Source organism: Ranitomeya imitator, chromosome 2 (assembly GCF_032444005.1).
Source record: "Ranitomeya imitator isolate aRanImi1 chromosome 2, aRanImi1.pri, whole genome shotgun sequence".
In the NCBI taxonomy this organism is placed as follows: Eukaryota; Metazoa; Chordata; class Amphibia; order Anura; family Dendrobatidae; genus Ranitomeya; species Ranitomeya imitator.
In genome coordinates this window covers 25,552,652-25,571,119 of record NC_091283.1, presented here as the reverse complement: position 1 = coordinate 25,571,119, position 18,468 = coordinate 25,552,652, and the positions used below count along the sequence as shown (strand labels likewise).

The 18,468-nt window shown below is 45.4% G+C and overlaps 1 protein-coding gene across 2 annotated transcripts in view; it reads left to right on the top strand.

The window, feature by feature from the left end:
• Nucleotides 1-8,606: 8,606 nt before the first annotated feature.
• The window catches only part of LOC138661490 (class I histocompatibility antigen, F10 alpha chain-like), a 103,968-nt gene continuing 94,106 nt past the window's right edge, over nt 8,607-18,468 (top strand). Inside the window, exons 1-3 of one of the 2 annotated variants that reach the window (XM_069746203.1) lie at nt 8,607-8,725; nt 15,449-15,712; nt 17,843-18,121. In XM_069746203.1, coding sequence (XP_069602304.1) covers nt 8,617-8,725; nt 15,449-15,712; nt 17,843-18,121 — 652 coding nt within the window. In that variant the 5' untranslated portion in view covers nt 8,607-8,616. The remainder of the gene's footprint in view (nt 8,726-15,448; nt 15,713-17,842; nt 18,122-18,468) is intronic. The other variant, XM_069746204.1, reaches the window with a different exon arrangement.

Genomic DNA, 18,468 nt, shown 5'->3' with positions numbered 1-18,468 from the left:
GATGATGCAGTTAAGTGGCCATGCTAAGCGAGAAGTCACAGCATGGGCAGCTGATCTAAAAGGCAATGTTGAACGCATATTTGCTGGATTAAAAGCTACATTTGAAACCACTGCCAGCAGCAAAGCTAAAGTACGATTCTTTAATTGCAAACAAAAAGTTAATGAGGGCGTGAGAGACTTTGCCTTAAACCTGCAGGAAGCCCTTAAATCACTTACACTGGCTAAACCCATTTTTAACACCGGAGCGGATAAACTGCTAAGAGATCAATTTATTGAGGGACTCTACACCCCTTCTCACCGGGGGCATGTGAGCATGCTTGTTTTTAAGAACCCTGAATTGACATTTGCCCAATTAAAGGAGAGCGCTATACGTCTCCAGCTGGCAGAGGCACCTCGGGATCAGGAGCCTGCGCAACCCATGGCAGAGGCTCCTCAACAACAGGGAGTGTCAGTGACATCAGCTATGTCCGGGGCCATTGCTAAGCCCCTGGGGCCCAGTACTAATGAGGCTCTTCAACAAAAGCTTGACTCTTTAACTGATGTTGTTGCTTCAATGGCTAAAACCATGCAGGAGATGAGAGGACCCAAGATGGAGTTGTCAAACCGTAGAGAAGATGTTCCATGGATGAGACCCCCGGAGATACAAGACATGGAGAGGACGACCCCGCGACCGCTACCAACCGGATGGACAGCCCATTTGCCGCCGTTGCCAGCAGCCAGGCCACTTTGCACGAGATTGTGATTTAAACGGGAATCCTCTGGGAATGCGGGCCGCTTCGCAGGAATGAACTTTCAAGGCCCAACACCCTGGCACGACAGGTACATCGGAGGACGACCCATTATCCCTATCGTGCTGGACGGAATGCCCCTCAACGCTTTGCTGGACACAGGTTCCCAGATTTCATCTATACCGTATATCCTTTATAAGAGGTACTGGGCTGACGCAGATATTGATAAAGGGCCCTCTGATGTTGAACTAGGTATATGGGCCAGTAATGGTACGTTGGTACCGAAACTAGGATTCAGGGAGATGACCATAAAGATTGGTAAAGTAGAATTGAAGAAACAGGGTATAATTGTTGTTGATGTTGACCGGCGGAACTGTGAACCAACTGTATTGATAGGAATGAATGTGTTAGAGAACTGCTTTTCCGAAGTCATTTCTGTCTTACAGCAAATTGCTGAAACTGCCCAATCCTGCCAGCAGAGAGTTCTCCAGAGGGAAATAAAAGTATTGATGTTAAGGCAACAGGTAGAAGTTGCAGGTGGAGAAATCGGCAGTGTGAGGGTAAGTGATCCAACGTCTATTGTAATCCCACCAAAAACAGAAATGCTGGTATGGTGTAGAGCAGCGATTGGTACTAAGGGACGAGATTATCAAGCCTTAATAGAACCAGTGTACACCGACAGCTGGCCCACTATACTCACAGCACGAGGGGTAGTTGAGGTACACCGAGGACGGGTGCCGGTACGACTTTTGAACTGTGGAGAGGAAGAGGTCACTTTGCCAAGGTATGCTACAGTGGCAAAGCTATATACTGTTGACAACAATGCCATCACAACCATTGAGCCCTTAGAACCAACCTGTCAGGTGGAAGGCAACGGCTCAGATGGAGAATTGGAGGATTGGTGCCAACAGCTACACGTGGGCATAAATTCAACACCTACCCATCAAAAACAAGGGGTTTATAGGCTAGTGATGGAATATGAACAAGTCTTCAGTAAACACCCATTGGACTTCGGACGGATAGAAGGGGTAGAACACACAATCCCCACCGGTGACCATCCCCCAATAAAAGAAAGATATAGACCCATACCGCCCGCTCACTATCAATGTGCAAAAGATATGCTGAGGGAGATGAAACAGGCCGGGGTAATAAGAGACAGCTGTAGCCCCTGGGCGGCCCCTCTGGTGATTGTCAAAAAAAAAGACGGAACCATGAGAATGTGCGTAGACTACCGGCAGATTAATAACATCACCCATAAAGACGCCTACCCCTTGCCTAGGATAGAAGAGTCCTTGACTGCTTTGAAATCTGCTAATTATTTTTCCACCTTAGACTTAACAAGCGGGTATTGGCAAGTCCCTGTGGCTGAGAGAGATAAGGAAAAGACGGCATTCACCACACCAATGGGTCTAAGTGAATTTAATCGCATGCCGCTCGGACTCTGCAATGCATCCGGTACCTTCCAGCGGCTGATGGAATGCTGCCTCGGACACAAGAACTTCGAGACCGTCCTCCTGTACCTAGATGATGTGATCGTCTACTCAAAGACTTACGAACAACACTTAAAAGACCTGGCAGAAGTGTTCGAAGCCTTATCCAGGTATGGCATGAAAATCAAGCCATCCAAATGTCACCTTCTTAAGCCAAAGGTACAGTACCTGGGACACATCGTGAGTTCGGAGGGAGTAGCACCGGATCCAGAGAAAATAACCGCCATAAGGGATTGGCCGAGACCTACCAGCGCAAAAGAAGTGAGGCAATTCCTGGGATTGGTGGGTTACTATCGCAGATTTATAAAAGGATTTACCAAGTTGGCAGCACCCTTGCAAGACGCCTTGGTAGGGCAGACGAAGAAACCTTCAAACCGAAACCCTCCTTTCCAGTGGAACGACGAAAGGGAAGACTCCTTTGAACAACTAAAGAAGGCACTAACCTGAGAGGAGGTTCTGGCATACCCAGATTACCATCAGCCTTTCATCCTCTACACCGATGCCAGTAATGTGGGACTAGGAGCGGTGCTGTCACAAAAGCAAGGAGGTCGGGAGAAAGTCATCGCCTTTGCAAGTAGAAAGCTCCGGCCTACTGAAAGAAATCCAGAAAATTATAGCTCCTTCAAATTGGAACTACTGGCAGTAGTTTGGGCTGTGACTGAACGTTTCAAACACTATCTGGCCGCTGCAGAATTTATTGTCTATACTGACAACAATCCGTTGACCCACCTGGACACAGCCAAATTAGGTGCGTTAAAACAGCGATGGATAGCCCGGTTATCTAATTACAACTTCAAGATCAAGTATCGAGCAGGTCGCAAGAATGGAAATGCCGATGCCCTATCCCGGATGCCAACTTGAACGATGTAGAAGAAGAAACGGGGGAGCTTGAAGAAATTGAACTACCAGCCTTCCATCATCCCAAGGCAAAACATCATCAGTCAAGTACCTATCAGAAACAACAAGAGGTGAATTTTAATCCGTTAGCACACCATAGATGGGCTGACACCCAAGACAGCAAACCGGCTGTGAAGTTGGTGAAGGAACTGTTAACTGAGCAAAGTGCATATCCCGATGAGGATGCCCCAGAAGAGACGCATCAACTCTGGAAAGAGAGAGGCAAAATGTTCCTGTATCAAGGGAAGCTCTGTAGAGGGTACACCAATCCGAAAACACATGAATTGGTTTGGCAGATTATCGTGCCTAAACAAGATGTCAAGATGGTCCTCAAAGCTTACCATAATGGTGCTGGTCACTTCGGTTGGAAAAAGTTAGAAGTACTTCTAAGAGAAAGATTTTATTGGGTCGGGATGAGAAAATCAATCGAACAGTGGTGCAGAAATTGTGGCCCGTGCAACCTCAGAAGAAACGATCAAAAGAACCAAAGAGCACCACTGCAGCCCATAATCACCAAACAACCACTTGAACTTGTAGCCATAGACCACGTGAAGTTAATACCAAGCCGGTCTGGCTATGTCTATGCCTTGACCATCGTGGACCATTATTCACGCTTCTTGGTAGTAGTACCCGTAAAAGATCTGACAGCAAAAACAGCAGCCAAAACGTTCCAAACGTACTTTTGTAGACCCCATGGATATCCGGAACAGGTTCTCACCGACCAAGGTACAGCCTTTGAATCAGAGATCTTCAGAGAATTCTGTAATATGTATGGTTGCAAAAAGATCCGGACGACGGCCTATCATCCACAAACAAACGGCTTATGCGAGAAGATGAACCATATTGTAATAGACCTACTAAAGACTTTACCTGAGACAGAAAGGAATCAATGGCCAGAGAAATTGCCTGACTTGGTGGATCTGTATAATCATGTCCCGGTGAGCTCCACCAACTGCACCCCAGCTTACCTTATGCGTGCAAGACCCGGCCAATTACCAATCGATCTAGAAATGGGAATTCTGAAACCAGACGCAGAAGTTCAAGACTCCAATTGGGATATCACACGGCAAAAGCAGTATCGCCAAGTGCAAGAGAGTGTGGAAAGAAGCCTTCAGCAAACTAGAGAAAGACAAGAGCGAACTTTCAACCAGAATGCTCTAGCGACCCCATTAAGACCGGGTGACCAAGTGCTCAAGAGAAACCGTCGAACCAACAAACTAGACAATCAGTGGGAAGCCGTACCCTACACAGTTTTACCAACAAGAATGGATAATCCTAAAATGTGTCTCATTAGCAAAAATGGAGGCTTAACATCTGTACTAGTGTCAAGAGACAATCTTAAATTATGTCCGGAAGCATTGAAAGAGCCAGACGTTGTCCAGCCAGAACCAGAAGTTATTCAACCCATACAGGTTCAACCAGTAAAGGAAAAAGAAGAGGAAATGTATCACACCTGTATAGGAGACTTTCCCAAAACCCTACTAACATACCATGGTGCAGTAGTGGTTCCCATGGTGGCCTTTTACCCAAAACCGAACCCAATACCAGAAGTCCCAAGACAGGAAGAGGCTGACCCCGTACTACAGGAGGTTCCAGGCCAGGAAGAACAGATTCCTGATCAGAGTAATCCCATTCACGGTGGACTTGCCAACTCCATAGTCATGGAATTATCTTTAGCAGAGCGGGCAGATACTACATCCGCAGTAGACAGTAGTACACCACATGGAGAGATACCGCTATTACGTAGATCACAGCGTAGTACCCAGGGTCAATTACCGGCCAGGTATGCAGATTACCAATTATAAAACTATAGTCATTGTTATCATTCTGCAACGTTTAAGCCCAGTACCTGCAGAGACTTGTCTGTATGAACTTCTTGCATATTCTTGAACTTGTTATCAGCCCGGAGGCACTAAATCAAAGCTCCGGAAAGACTGCTTTTTGAACTTTGCTTTTTGCTCTTTTTGAACTTTCTTTAGACTTTATATTGACAACTTCGTTGGAAAAATGGAACTAAATTCCTGGACACAAAGTGCAGTCCCTTTCCTAGTACCTTCAAGGATAGGACTGTATTAATGGACGCTATTTGAAGTGACTTTTTACAGAACTCTATTTTTGTTTCCTTGAGTGATTTTTGTAACTTTTCATTTTTAAGACTCTGTACATATTAATTGTTATTTCAAAATGTTATCGTCCCACAGTCCCGGAGTACTGTTCTTAACTAAGGGGGAATGTGGCACCCCTAGGGGTATTTGCCACAAAAATAGTTACTGACAATAAATACAAATACTAAGATAGCAAAACTGCACTACCACCTCCGGCCAGAAGGGGGAGCTCCAGAGACTTCCCTTGATCCATTCTGGTCTGAGAGAAGAAATGGCAGTTGGGCTAAGGAGCTGAAAGTGAGAGGTCATACAGCTGAATTTCTAACAGCCCTGTGACTGTTTCCAGGCCTAAATCACCGGCCTGAGGAGAAGAGGGACATAGAAAAAGGACATTGTGAGAACCGGGTAGCATTAATCACTACCCAGAACAGGCGCAAAGACGGATACCGGATGCGTGGCTGTATTCATTATATATAATACAGCAACCGGAAAAACGTGAGGTGATATCAGCTTCACTAGGGCCGGACGCAGCAACAGACACAGAGTTCAGCGGTACTCCCGGAGGGGGTAAGCCGATAAAAGGACTCGGGTTGCCCGTCGAACCAGGACCCGGAGGGGACAGATTGGGCCGGCAGCCAGTTCACATACAGCAGCAGGGCCACACAGAAATTGCGTACAATAAGAGGCGAAGACCCCGGCAGGGTCAAAGTAACTCAGAGTTCCCATACAGACTCCGGTGACAGGACTGGTTGTAAATCCCTTTATGTTGAAGTAAACTGGTTAAACGTTTCAGTGCCTCAGTCTTTCATTTGGACAATAGCCAACTATCCAGGATTGGGATCACCACCACTGAGAGAACCTGCTGCTGATCAAGTAAGTGCCTGTTCCCTCACGATACCCCTTACACTGTGCCTTGCCTGAGGCCACAGCACCGGGTCAAGCCACCCGTGACATCCCCCTCAAGAGACAGACCCCATTGGTCCGGTGCTGGGTATCCCGGTCTCCTGGGCGTCACATTAAGGTACATCCTTTTCAGGGTAGTGACTTGTATATAAGGCAAAATAATTAACCCCAGACCAAAATGTTCCTCCACCACTTGGGCTATGTTCACACGCAGCGTTTTTGATGCATATTTCAACTTTAACATTGCTTTCAACCAATACAAATGCATTCACTTGGAAATGTCATTGTAACTTTTAACAACCCCTAGCTGGCCATGTAGTGTGTGACACATAAGGAGACATATCTTGCTTCATTGATGAAGGAGGGACTCTTAAAGTTACAAAGCCTATTTTTAGTGGGGGTATCAGGTGGCATTAATATTCTTAAAGGGCAAATATTAAACAGTGGGTCTCCTATGCAGTTATTGCCTATGCAGTGAGTTGCTGGGCTGCCAAGAATTACAACGCACCCCAATACCCCTTTCTTGAGAGGTACAGGAGGGCCTCCTGAAAAAATCTTGCATTGAAAGCAAAGCCTGCCCTGCTATCAAGTCATATGCACCCCAATAAGCTTTTGAACCCAGATACTGGCTGGCCACAGGAAAACCCAGTTCAGTCGTCAGTTGGTCCTGCCATACAGGTTCCTTATGCATTCAATGCAAGGGCCGCCTTGACCCAAATTTGCACACACCCCAATCCCCCCCTTGGAAGAAACATGGAGGAGGGCCTCATAAACAAAACTGTCCTATTACCAAGGAGCGTGTCTCCTAGACTCGTACTGCCCATATACTAAGTGTATGGGCTGACCAACATTTCCTCATGGGGGGGTAAATATTTTTTTATAAAAATTCATGACAAAATAGTGTTTACTGTTTTGAGCTAGCCGGACATGCACTCTTCAGATAGGGCTGTCACCTGGCCAGTAAACATCCAGCCCAGCCGGAATTACCCCCCAGAACCTGATGCTGGTGCTTATTTTCCACTTGCCTCTCAACTGCTCTATTTTGACTCAGATCCAGTTGAATACAATGATGGAGCCCTCCGCTCTCTGCTCCACCATCCAGTTTGGGGAGAGGATGAAGGACCTTGTGGTCTCCTGACATTCTCAGGTCACATGACAGGTGAGCAGAGGAACCGATTCTGAAAAGTCTTTGCTGAAGATTTACGAGCGCTATCATGGAGGAAAAGAAGGATCAGAGCTCCTCATGGGTTAGTTGGCTGACAACAGAGAGCAATATCTTAACCGCTTACCTCGTTCAGTTGTACTGGAGGCAAACCTCTTGAAAGCATGTAGGATTTTTGTGCACAGAAGGCCTGGACGACAACGTTTGGCATTTTTAACCCAGCAGAGAACAAAAATGGATAAAAAATCCATCACTGAATATAAAATGGCAGTGACACAATAGCATTAAATTATCAAATGTCCCAAAAGTGTCACACGTTTCATCAGGTGCCGAGATAATGACAAATCAGTGTAACAGTATTGTGTTTAAATGTTCAAAACGGAACCAAAAGTGTAAGAAAGGTCGGCGGACGGAAGAATAAAAGCCGCACAGCAGTTATATGGCGCTATCGGGTCAAACACAGACTGGAATAAAAGTCTTAGAAGACGTGCGAGTATAAAACACTTCATACTGTAAAGTCAATAATAGTCCATAGAAAAACTACAAACCTGATCCGGACAGGATACAATAAGCATTGAGGGAAGTCAGCAAGTCAAAATGTGGCAAAGCTTCCCGTGCGCCTTCCTAAGCGGAAATATTACGATTTTATGGCGCTGTAGATACAAGGGTGGTGCCGCGTCTGCCATCTCCGAATCATACAGCGTCTTGATATTTGTGGAACGTTATTATATTATGTACTGGAAAACAGAAAAAAAAAATCCAAGAGAAGTAGAAAGGTAAAAAAAAATGCAATTGCGCCATTTTGGCGGGTTTAAGGCGCGGTTGTTTTTACAACATACATTGCATAATAAAAACGACCTGACAACATGATTCTCCAGGTCAGCATGAGTCTCAAAATATCAAGATTTAAATTAGTTTTTTTTTACTGATTGCGGCTTTAAATAAGTTCTGAACTTTTTTGAAACCCCTAAAGAGATTAATTATTTTAATATTTTTAAAACCTTTTTTACACTGTATTTTTTAGTTTCTACTAGTGGACAGCAATGTGCGATGGGTTAATGGCTTATTATAACTGGAGAAATGTTTTGTTTCACTACAGTAGTGGGAAAGAAAGTTCATGATGTGGTGAAAAAAATGCAATTGTTACATTTCAGGAGGGTTTATTTTACGGCGTTCATTGTGCAGTAAAAGTGACCAAACATGATTGTCCGGTCAGTACGAGTTTTTCTGCATCATCTCCTGTTTTCACTTTCACTCTGCTACATTCGCTCCTATTGGTGTGAGTCTGAGCTGCTCCGCCACATCCCTCCCTTCCATTTGTGTGCAGTGTTATGGGTATTGTGCTTTCTTCTTCCTGGTTGCTCCGTTACATCAGACACAAGATGCAGAAGATGCTCGTCCTCACCCTGATCCTCCTGGCAGTGTCCGGGGTGTACTCTGGTGAGTATGTACCGAGCTGGCTCTTACATTATTATCAGTGGCGTAAGTAGAGTCTTAGGGCACGTCCCCACTGTCAGTATTAGGCTCACGGCTCACGTCTCCGCAAGATAAATAAGCATGCTGCGGTCTAGAAAGATGTGCCACATGTCCGTCTCCACAGGTGAGCAGCGGGCATTGGTGCACGCATAGTGGGCGTGTGATTTCTTGAAATCCCATCCACTATGGTGTAACTTCCGGCCACTTCACGTTGGACGCTGCAGATGTACGCAGCGTTCAACAAACATTGTTTACTGACCGTGGGCACATACCCTAATGGGTCACGATGCAAAATATGGACCTGGGCACCAGGGCACTCCCTGCATGTTGATCAGATGTATGGGCCCTTTTAGCATTCTAGATCCTATAAAGACATGCATGTTCGTCCCCCCATGTAATAATGTTCCCAGCTATGGCTGGATCCTGTAATAATGTCCCCCACTCTGACTCTTTCCTGTAATACTGTTCCCCATACTGGGCCCCTTTGCCCTCCTGGTATAATGTTCCCCATCATGTAATAATTTCCCCCCATCCTGGCTCCTTCCTGTTATTATTATTATTTATTGTTATAGCGCCATTTATTCCATGGCGCTTTACATGTAAGGAGGGGTATACATAATAAAAACAAGTACAATAATCTTAAACAATACAAGTTATAACTGGTACAGGAGGAATGAGGACCCTGCCCGCGAAGGCTCACAATCTACAAGGGATGGGTGAGGATACAGTAGGTGAGGGTAGAGATGGTCATGCAGCGGTTTGGTCGATCGGTGGTTACTGCAGGTTGTAGGCTTGTCGGAAGAGGTGGGTCTTCAGGTTCTTTTTGAAGGTTTCGATGGAAGGCGAGAGTCTGATGTGTTGTGGTAGAGGGTTCCAGAGTAGGAGTGATACACGAGAGAAATCTTGTATACGATTGTGGGAAGAGGAGATAAGAGGGGAGTAGAGTAGGAGATCTTGTGAGGATCGGAGGTTGCGGGTAGGTAAGTACCGGGAGACGAGGACACAGATGTATGGAGGAGACAGGTTGTGGATGGCTTTGTACGTCATGGTTAGGGTTTTGTACTGGAGTCTCTGGGCAATGGGGAGCCAGTGAAGGGATTGACAGAGGGGAGAGGCCAGGGAATAGCGGGGGGACAGGTGGATTAGTCGGGCAGCAGAGTTTAGAATAGATTGGAGGGGTGCGAGAGTGTTAGAGGGGAGGCCACAGAGCAGGAGGTTGCAGTAGTCAAGGCGAGAGATGATGAGGGCATGGACTAAGGTTTTTGCAGATTCATGGTTGAGGAATGAACGGATTCGTGAAATATTTTTGAGTTGAAGTAGGCAGGAAGTGGAAAGGGCTTGGATACGTGGTTTGAAGGAGAGATCAGTATCAAGGATTACCCCGAGGCACCGAGCTTGTGGGACTGGGGAGAGTGGGCAGCCATTTAGTGTAATGGATAGGTTCGTTGGGGGGACCATCAAACAAAAACAAGTGTATGCATAAAAATAGGGATCACCACAAATCACTAGAAATATCAGAAAAAATCTTTATTGGAGGAACAACATACACAAGAACATTAAAAACATCTAAAAACAAAGTTGAGAATAATGGGTCCACTATAATAGCAGATAAATGCTGACACACATAGGCACCCTACACAGCAAATACAAATACAATAAATAATTAGCATTAGACATAAATACAATCTGATCCCAATAGCCTTCAAAATACCTAATAGTGCACACTGTCTAAATACACACTTCAAAATACCAAACAGACGGGTAAACACAAAATGTGTCACTGGTTACAATACTCGCTAGAGGATATGGTGTGGAGGCACTAATCCCCAATCCTTACCACTAATATGCCCTTCCTGCTAGATTGCAAAAGGTCCCTTACCCGACTTAGTGTGAACACCTCTTAAGAACAGTCATAAACCGGCAGGTATATCAGGTCAGAAAAAGCTGTGTGGGTGCCAAGACCCACGCGTATCGACGCTCCAAGCGTCTTTCTCAAGGTCAATATGATCTTGATAGGTTCGTTGGGGGGGTCGCGTGAGATGGGGGAAAGATGATGAATTCTGTTTTGTCCATGTTAAGTTTCAGAAATCTAGCGGAGAAGAAGGATGAAATAGCGGACAGACATTGATGGATTCTGGTTAGTAGGAAGGTGATATCTGGTCCAGAGATGTAGATCTGTGTGTCGTCAGCATAGAGGTGATACTGAAAGCCATGAGATTCTATGAGCTGTCCCAGGCCAAAGGTGTAAATGGAGAAGAGCAGGGGCCCAAGGACTGAACCTTGTGGGACTCCGACAGATAGAGGGCGAGGTGAGGAGGTGGTGTGTGAGTGGGAGACGCTGAATGTCCGGTCTGTTAGGTATGATGAGATCCAGGATAGGGCCAAGTCTGCGATGCCAAGAGATGAGAGGGTCTGTAATAATAGGGAATAGTCCACTGTGTCAAAGGCAGCCGACAGGTCGAGGAGGAGGAGGACAGAGTAGTGTCGCTTGCTCTTGGCGGTTAAGAGGTCATTGGTGACTTTAGTTAGGGCAGTTTCGGTGGAATGGTGTGACTGGAAGCCAGATTGTAGGCGGTCAAAGAGGGAGCAAGAAGAGAGATGGGAGGACAGTTCAAGGTAAATGTGTTGTTCCAGTAGTTTGGAGGCATAGGGGAGAAGTGATATAGGGTGATAGCTAGATACAGATGATGGGTCAAGAGAGGGCTTTTTGAGGATAGGTGTGATGGAGGCATGTTTAAAGCTTGAGGGGAAAACACCAGTTGTTAGTGATAGGTTGAAGAGATGGGTTAGGGTTGGGATGAAGATTGTGGTGAGGTTTGGGATGAGGTGGGATGGGAGTGGGTCAAGTGCACAGGTGGTGAGATGCGATCTTGAGAGTAGAGTGGAGAGTTGATCTTCTGTAATAGTGGAGAAGTTGGTTTTGGTTTTCCTGTAATAATGTACCCCATCCTGGCTCTTTCCTGTAATAATTTCCCCCATTCTGGCTCATATCTGTAATAATGTCCCCCATCCTGGACCCATTGTTTAATAATGCCCCCATCCTGCACACCTTCCTATAACAATGACCCCCATCCTGGACCCTTCCAGTAATAATGTCACCCATCCTAGGTCCCATTGTGTAAAAATGTTCCCCATCCTAGGCCCCTTCCTGGCATAATGCCCTTCCTTGCCATCCTGGTCCCCTTCTGTTCTTCTCTAGCACATTTTAAAGATAAACAAACAATTATTCTTACCTTCCCAGTGCCCACAACTTGCGAAAGTCCTCCTCTATTTCAGCTGACTTTGGTGTGACGCAGGGCCGGACTGGCCATCTGGTAATTCTGGCAAATGCCAGAAGGACCTGTCTGGTCTTGGGCCGCCTTGTCTACTACGTTGTGAACAGAATCGGTGCCCTCAAGACACCCATACTGTTAAGAGTTGTAATGGAGCACAAAGTCGCTGACTCCGTCACTTATCCCAGCAGGCCACCGGTATCATTAGAAATATTGGTCTTGTAGTAAATCTTCCTTTCCTCCATCCAGGGTAATATTAGTAATGTATCCCATCTGGTCCATGGGGACGGGGTCAACATGGGCCTGTGTGATTTCAAATGCCAGGACTGAATTTCAGCCTCAGTCCGTACCTGGTGTGACGGCATGGGCAACTTATTGCCATGTATCGCCCGTCATCGCCAAGCTGACGTCTGCTACCGGCCCCTGATTGGGCGTCAACATATATTGACCATACATGTATTGCAGTGTATGGAGCAGAACTCTATGCCGTGATACATTTCAGCTGAATATGTGTTCGTAGATACACATCCAGGTGAAATTGGCTCTGGCCTCAGCAGACTTTCCACACGGGCCTGGTCACAGTCGCACCCTCTGCAACCACAATTGTTATGCCCTTGACTATTTAACATTATATTGCTATCTATTTATATAATTGCCTTGTAATGTTTTCATTTCCTGTTCTGTCCAGATGTCACCGTATCCCAGAATTCCAAGCGGAGGAAGTTCACCGACCGCCATATTGGGACACCGAAGTGATGGGTGTCTCAATATGGAAACTGCTGGTACCAACCTATTGTGTGGTAACACCAGCGGAACCCCGTCGCACCACACACACACACACACTCTATACGCCGTACGCACCACACACACACTCAGTGGTGTATCCAGGGGGGCAACAGGGGGAGGCTCCTCATCAGCGGCATTCTGCCGCCCCCACACTGAGATAGTCCCATTCTCTGAGCCGGCTGTCAAATTGACAGCCGGCTCAGAGAAAGTGCTGTGCGTCGAATCTCAAGTGTCAGCGGCATAACTAACCCACAGCAGAGCCCCTCCACCGCAGAGAGCCGCACACCGCAGCTGTTGCTGCCACTGCTCTGTGCGCACAAAAAAATGGTGATATGAGATGGTTTACTGTATGTAAACCATGTCTCATATCATGTCGGGTTTAGGAAGGAGATAGCAAAAGCCGGTAATTGAATTACTTGCTTTAAAGCTATCTAGCGCTGTATGAAATATTAATATATATACATATATGTGTCTCACTGACATATATATATATATATACCTATTCTATGTGTCCACATTTATTCTACCTATTCTACTGTAAGCTGTCAGTGTGATTTTACTGTACACCGCACTGAATTGCCGGCTTTTCTCGCTAACACCGCTGCGTATTTCTCGCAAATCACACTGCTGGTCTGTGTGTAATCCGTATTTTTCAGGCCCCCATAGAATTGCATTGGCAATTTTTTTTGCGCAATACGGTGACAAACGCAGCATGCTGCGATTTTCTACGGCCGTAGAAAGCCGTATAATACGGATCAGTTAAATACGGCAGATAGGAGCTGGGGCATAGAGAATAATTGGGCCGTGTGTAATGCGTGTTTTACGGACGTATTTAATGCGCTCATACGTCCGTAAAACTCGCTAGTGTGACGCCGGCCTGACTTCTCACAGTGTGCCCTGCACGCTGTCAGGATTCTCCAGTGCTGGCAATTTAAATTAATGCGGTCACATGCTGACTAGATATGTGTGACCTCAGTCAATGAAAATGAACTGAGAGAGTCTAGCCGGAATGTGGTCAGAAGTACACAAATCACATGCTTGTGCTGACATGACCGTCCACCGGCAAGAGAGAATCCTAAAAGTGTGCAGTGCATTAGTTGTGAGAATTCAGAAGTCAGGATTCAGCTCTGCAGGTTCCAGTAGTCGTCACATGGACACTTCACTAATATACGATTTTCATACTTATGGTCCTGTGACAACGAGCTTTTCTTCTGCTTCTCTCAGTTTTTCACTGATCATTGAGAGGATTAGGGAGAGCGGCTCGTGGGTACATGACTAAGGCCGGAGTCACACATGAGAGAAACACGTCCGTGTCTCGCATGTGAAATCCAAGCTCTGGCGCCGGCACTTGGGAGCGGAGCGTGCGGCTCCATGTGTTCCTATGCGGCCGCACTCTCCACTCTGGAGTGCCGACACCAGAGCTTGGATTTCACATGCGAGACTCAGACATGTTTCTTGCATGTGTGATCCCGGCCTAAGTGTGCAAATCGCATATGTCCTGGGGGAGGCGCCAAAATGTATTCTTGCCCTGGGTGCCAGAAACCCTAGATACGCCTCTGCACACACTCACACACACACTCACATTCACACTCTCACTCATACTCACACATTCACGCAGCCTCTTGCGTGGTACCACCAGCGGAACACCGTCGTTAACACGCCGCCGCCGGGATCAGCTGAATGATTCCCTGACTGCCGCCATCTTTGCACAGAAGGAGCGCATGCGTAGTTTTAATGTGACCGCTGCTACCTATCTGCACAAAGATGGCGGAGGTCTGATTTACTGCACCTGCGCGAATTACGTGCAGGTGCAGTGAATCATTTGGCTGATCCCGGCGGCAAATGCGCGATGTGTCTACAGGCAGAGGAAGCCGGTCACATTAAAGGGGTTTTCCCACGAACGAAAGTTAATTTTAAAAAATGTCTGTGTCTGACCGTGTACGGAGCATAACACATCTTCTGGGCAGGGGAGGAAGCAAAAGACAATACTGACAATACAGCAGGGGATCACAGTGGATTCATTTTGTGAGGTAAAATATTTCACTGACTGTTTTTAAAAAATATTTTACCTCACAAAATGTATCTCCGGCGATCTCCTGCTGTAATGTCAGTATTGTCTTTGAGGGGAGAGCACAGCACAGGAAGGAGAGAGATGGGGGGATAGCACATGGGGTAGACAGGTCAAAGAAGAGACGGGAGAAGTCAGCCCATGGGGAAAGAGAGCGTGGATAGGTGGGTGAGCACATAGGGGGGGAGAGAGCTCAACACTGCAAAGCCTGCCCCCATCGTGACATTACTGCCCTCCCTATGCGATAGCATCGCGCCTCCATCTAGTGTTATAATATTAGGTTACATTGTTTTGTATCGCTGTCACATTTTATCTGTGTAGTTTTGTACAAATTGATCTTGCAAACATAAAATGGTGGATGGTTGCTATTTTACTGGTTTTGGGAGTCAAATCTTGGACAATCCAGCCTGCTCGGCCCCAGCGCTGTAATGTCAGTTCATGAAAACCAGAAAATCCTGAAAACGAGACACGATCAGGTTCCAGCATCGCTTTATTCCCAATATCTTGGCAGCTCCATGCAACTCGCGATGTTATAACTGTGTGTCTGTATGTCTCTCTCAGATACTCACTCTCTGCGCTATTACTACACGGGGGTCTCGGCTCCAGGACAGGGGATACCCGATTTCTCAATTGTTGGATATCTGGATGACCAGCACGTTGAGCTCTACAGCAGCGACACCGGCAGAACCGGACCTGTGGCTTCATGGATGCAGGGGAAGGAGAGTGCGGAGCACTGGGAGAGGGAATCCAGGATTGATCGAGAAAACGAGGCCGTGTTCAAACGTGAATTACTGCTATGGAACAAGAGATTCAACAACACGGGCGGTGAGAACACAACGTCCTACACGCCAAGTGCAAATAATGACATGTTTATTCAAAAAAATATTCTGTGTGTTGTGTGGGGTCCAGCAGACACTGACTGCCAAGGGTTAAGTGCAATATGTGGAACCATAAACACATGGGCTACTTGCACATTGAACAAGTCTGTAGGAACCTGTTCACACCACCAAAAAACTTGAAGACACAAAATAGCACACAACAGGGTATTTAGTTGATACTTTTTTTGCAAAAAAATTTATACTAAGCTGCTCCACCAATTTTTTTTTCCATCTTCTGACTAGCACTTGCTTATTACTGTGATTTTTTTTTTTTACAGCAGAGTATTTTTGACCTCACTGTGCTCTTTTGTGTCTTCAAGTTTTTTGGTGGTGTGAACTGGTTCCTACAGACTTGTTCAATGTGCAAGTAGCCCATGTGTTTCTGGTTCTATAATTGTTCTCTTGTTTCTACAAGACTGGGGAGTCCACCACTCCTCTGTGGGTCATTTGCATTGAAGCTGTTCCATCCTGCACGTCCACATGGATATTCCTTCTCTGAACCCTGTTCACACAGGCAATATACAGATGATCAGGTTTTTAAATACATCAGATAGGGATTATATACATTAGGTAGGACTGCTCTATATGGGTATACCTTGACGATTAGTGGAGCAGCTTAGTATACATTGTTTTGCAAAAAAACGTATCAAGTCAACTAAATACCCTGGTTTTTTTTTCCATCTTTTGACGAGCACTTGCTTATTACTGTGATTTTTTTTTACAACAGAGTATTTTTGACCTCACTGTGCTCTTTTGTGTCTTTAAGTGCAATATGTGTCTGCGCCCCACACGTCATTCCCTCCCGCCTACATACACTCACACATGTAAATGTCAAAAATATGTTTTCTACCAAAAAAAACCCAAACAATTAAGACCCCCTATGTGTGACCAGAATCTAAAACAGAGGGAGGCAACAATATGACACTCAATTTGTAATTTAATTCTCATGAAAATTTAGTTTTTTTGTTCAGATGGTCAGAAGAATTTTATTTTAATCTTTTATTATTCATGGCCATAATAGTCAAACTAAAAAAAAAAAAAAGAAAAAGAAAAAACCCTGACTGTATGAGGTTTTGCTTTTTTGGAAAATGAGCTGTAGTTTCATTAGGAGCCATTTTGGCATCACATATGTATAAGTTACATTCATATTTTATATCTTTACTTTTTTATGAGTTAAAAATTTTATCTTTTCATTTACCCAGTGCCATAAATAATTAGTTGAGTGTATTGTATGAGTTAGGATTTTGAGGGCAGCAAATATGTACTTACTTTAGCTGCTATTTTAGTAACTTTATGGTAAAAAATCTCTGACTTTTCAGATTTCTTTTAACTTATTATGTATGCACATATAAAGATATCTCTGTGTATACCAGTATAATATGGCTGAAGAAAAAGAAAGCTTAAGGTTTTTAGGCAGAGAAAATTCTCACATTCACAAAAGTGCAGACTGTGGCTCACTGTTAGAGTTTCTGCCTTCCATAACACAGGCCCTGAGTTTGAATCTCAGCTCTGACAAGTTAGATAAAAATGGAGAATTAATGAAATATATAAAGACATCTCTTGAAAGATCAGAGATTGAACCCTGCACAAAAGACATTGATAGCAATTAAGTACACCCTTAACATACAGTGACTAAGGAGGAGATCACACATTCACCATCTGGTCTGATTATATATGTTGAATAGTGATGAGCGAATATACTCGTTACTTGAGATTTCCCGAGCACGCTCGGGGGTCCTCCGAGTATTTTTTAGTGCTCGGAGTTTTAGTTTTTCTTGCCGCAGCTGAATGATTTACATCTGTTAGCCAGCAATTACATGTGGGGGTTGCCTGGTTGCTAGGGAATCCCCACATGTACTTATGCTGGCTAACAGATGTAAATCATTCAGGTGCGGCAAGAAAAACTAAAACTCCAAGCACTAAAAAATACTCGGAGGACCCCCGAGCGTGCTCAGGAAATCTCAAGTAACGAGTATATTCGCTCATCACTAATGTTGAGCTCAAAAACTGCAGAGTTACAAATAATTTCGCAATCTATACATACCCCATGTATAACATGTTCCTGTATGGTGGGCAGGCCCCCATTTCGTGCAGGTGATGACCAGCTGCGAGCTGCGAGATGACGGCAGCACCGGAGGATACGAGGAGTTTAGATACGACGGAGAAAAATTCATGGACTTGGACGTAGAGAGCGGATCATTTATGCCCATCATGAACGAGGCTCAGATAATCGCACAGAGATGGAACAGACCGGATGCTAGAATGGGGGAGAAATACAAGGTGTATCTGGAGAATAAGTGCATTGACTTACTGAAGAGATTCTTGGAGCACGGAAGAGAAGTCCTGGAGATGAGAGGTGACGTCACTGCCCAGAACATGGGCAAAAATGGCAGATTTTCTTGTCCATATTGATGTCAGAACTATAGACAGATATCAGGTGGTCCATAAACATGTTTTATTAGGGGATAAACATGTTGTGAGAGTGTAACACTGAGGGCGGTGATTGGCGGCAGCAGCTCGGAACGTGTGATGGGTACATTGTCTGTGCTTCGCCTTTGTTTTACTGGCACAATGTTCGCGCAGAAAATCTGCTGTATATTATAGTGCGGGCCAAGTGGGTGAGATTCTACCACTTCACTCCCACACTGTGTAATGTTCTTTAACCCCTTGTCAACATTCATGGTAAATGTATAGGTGTGCGTG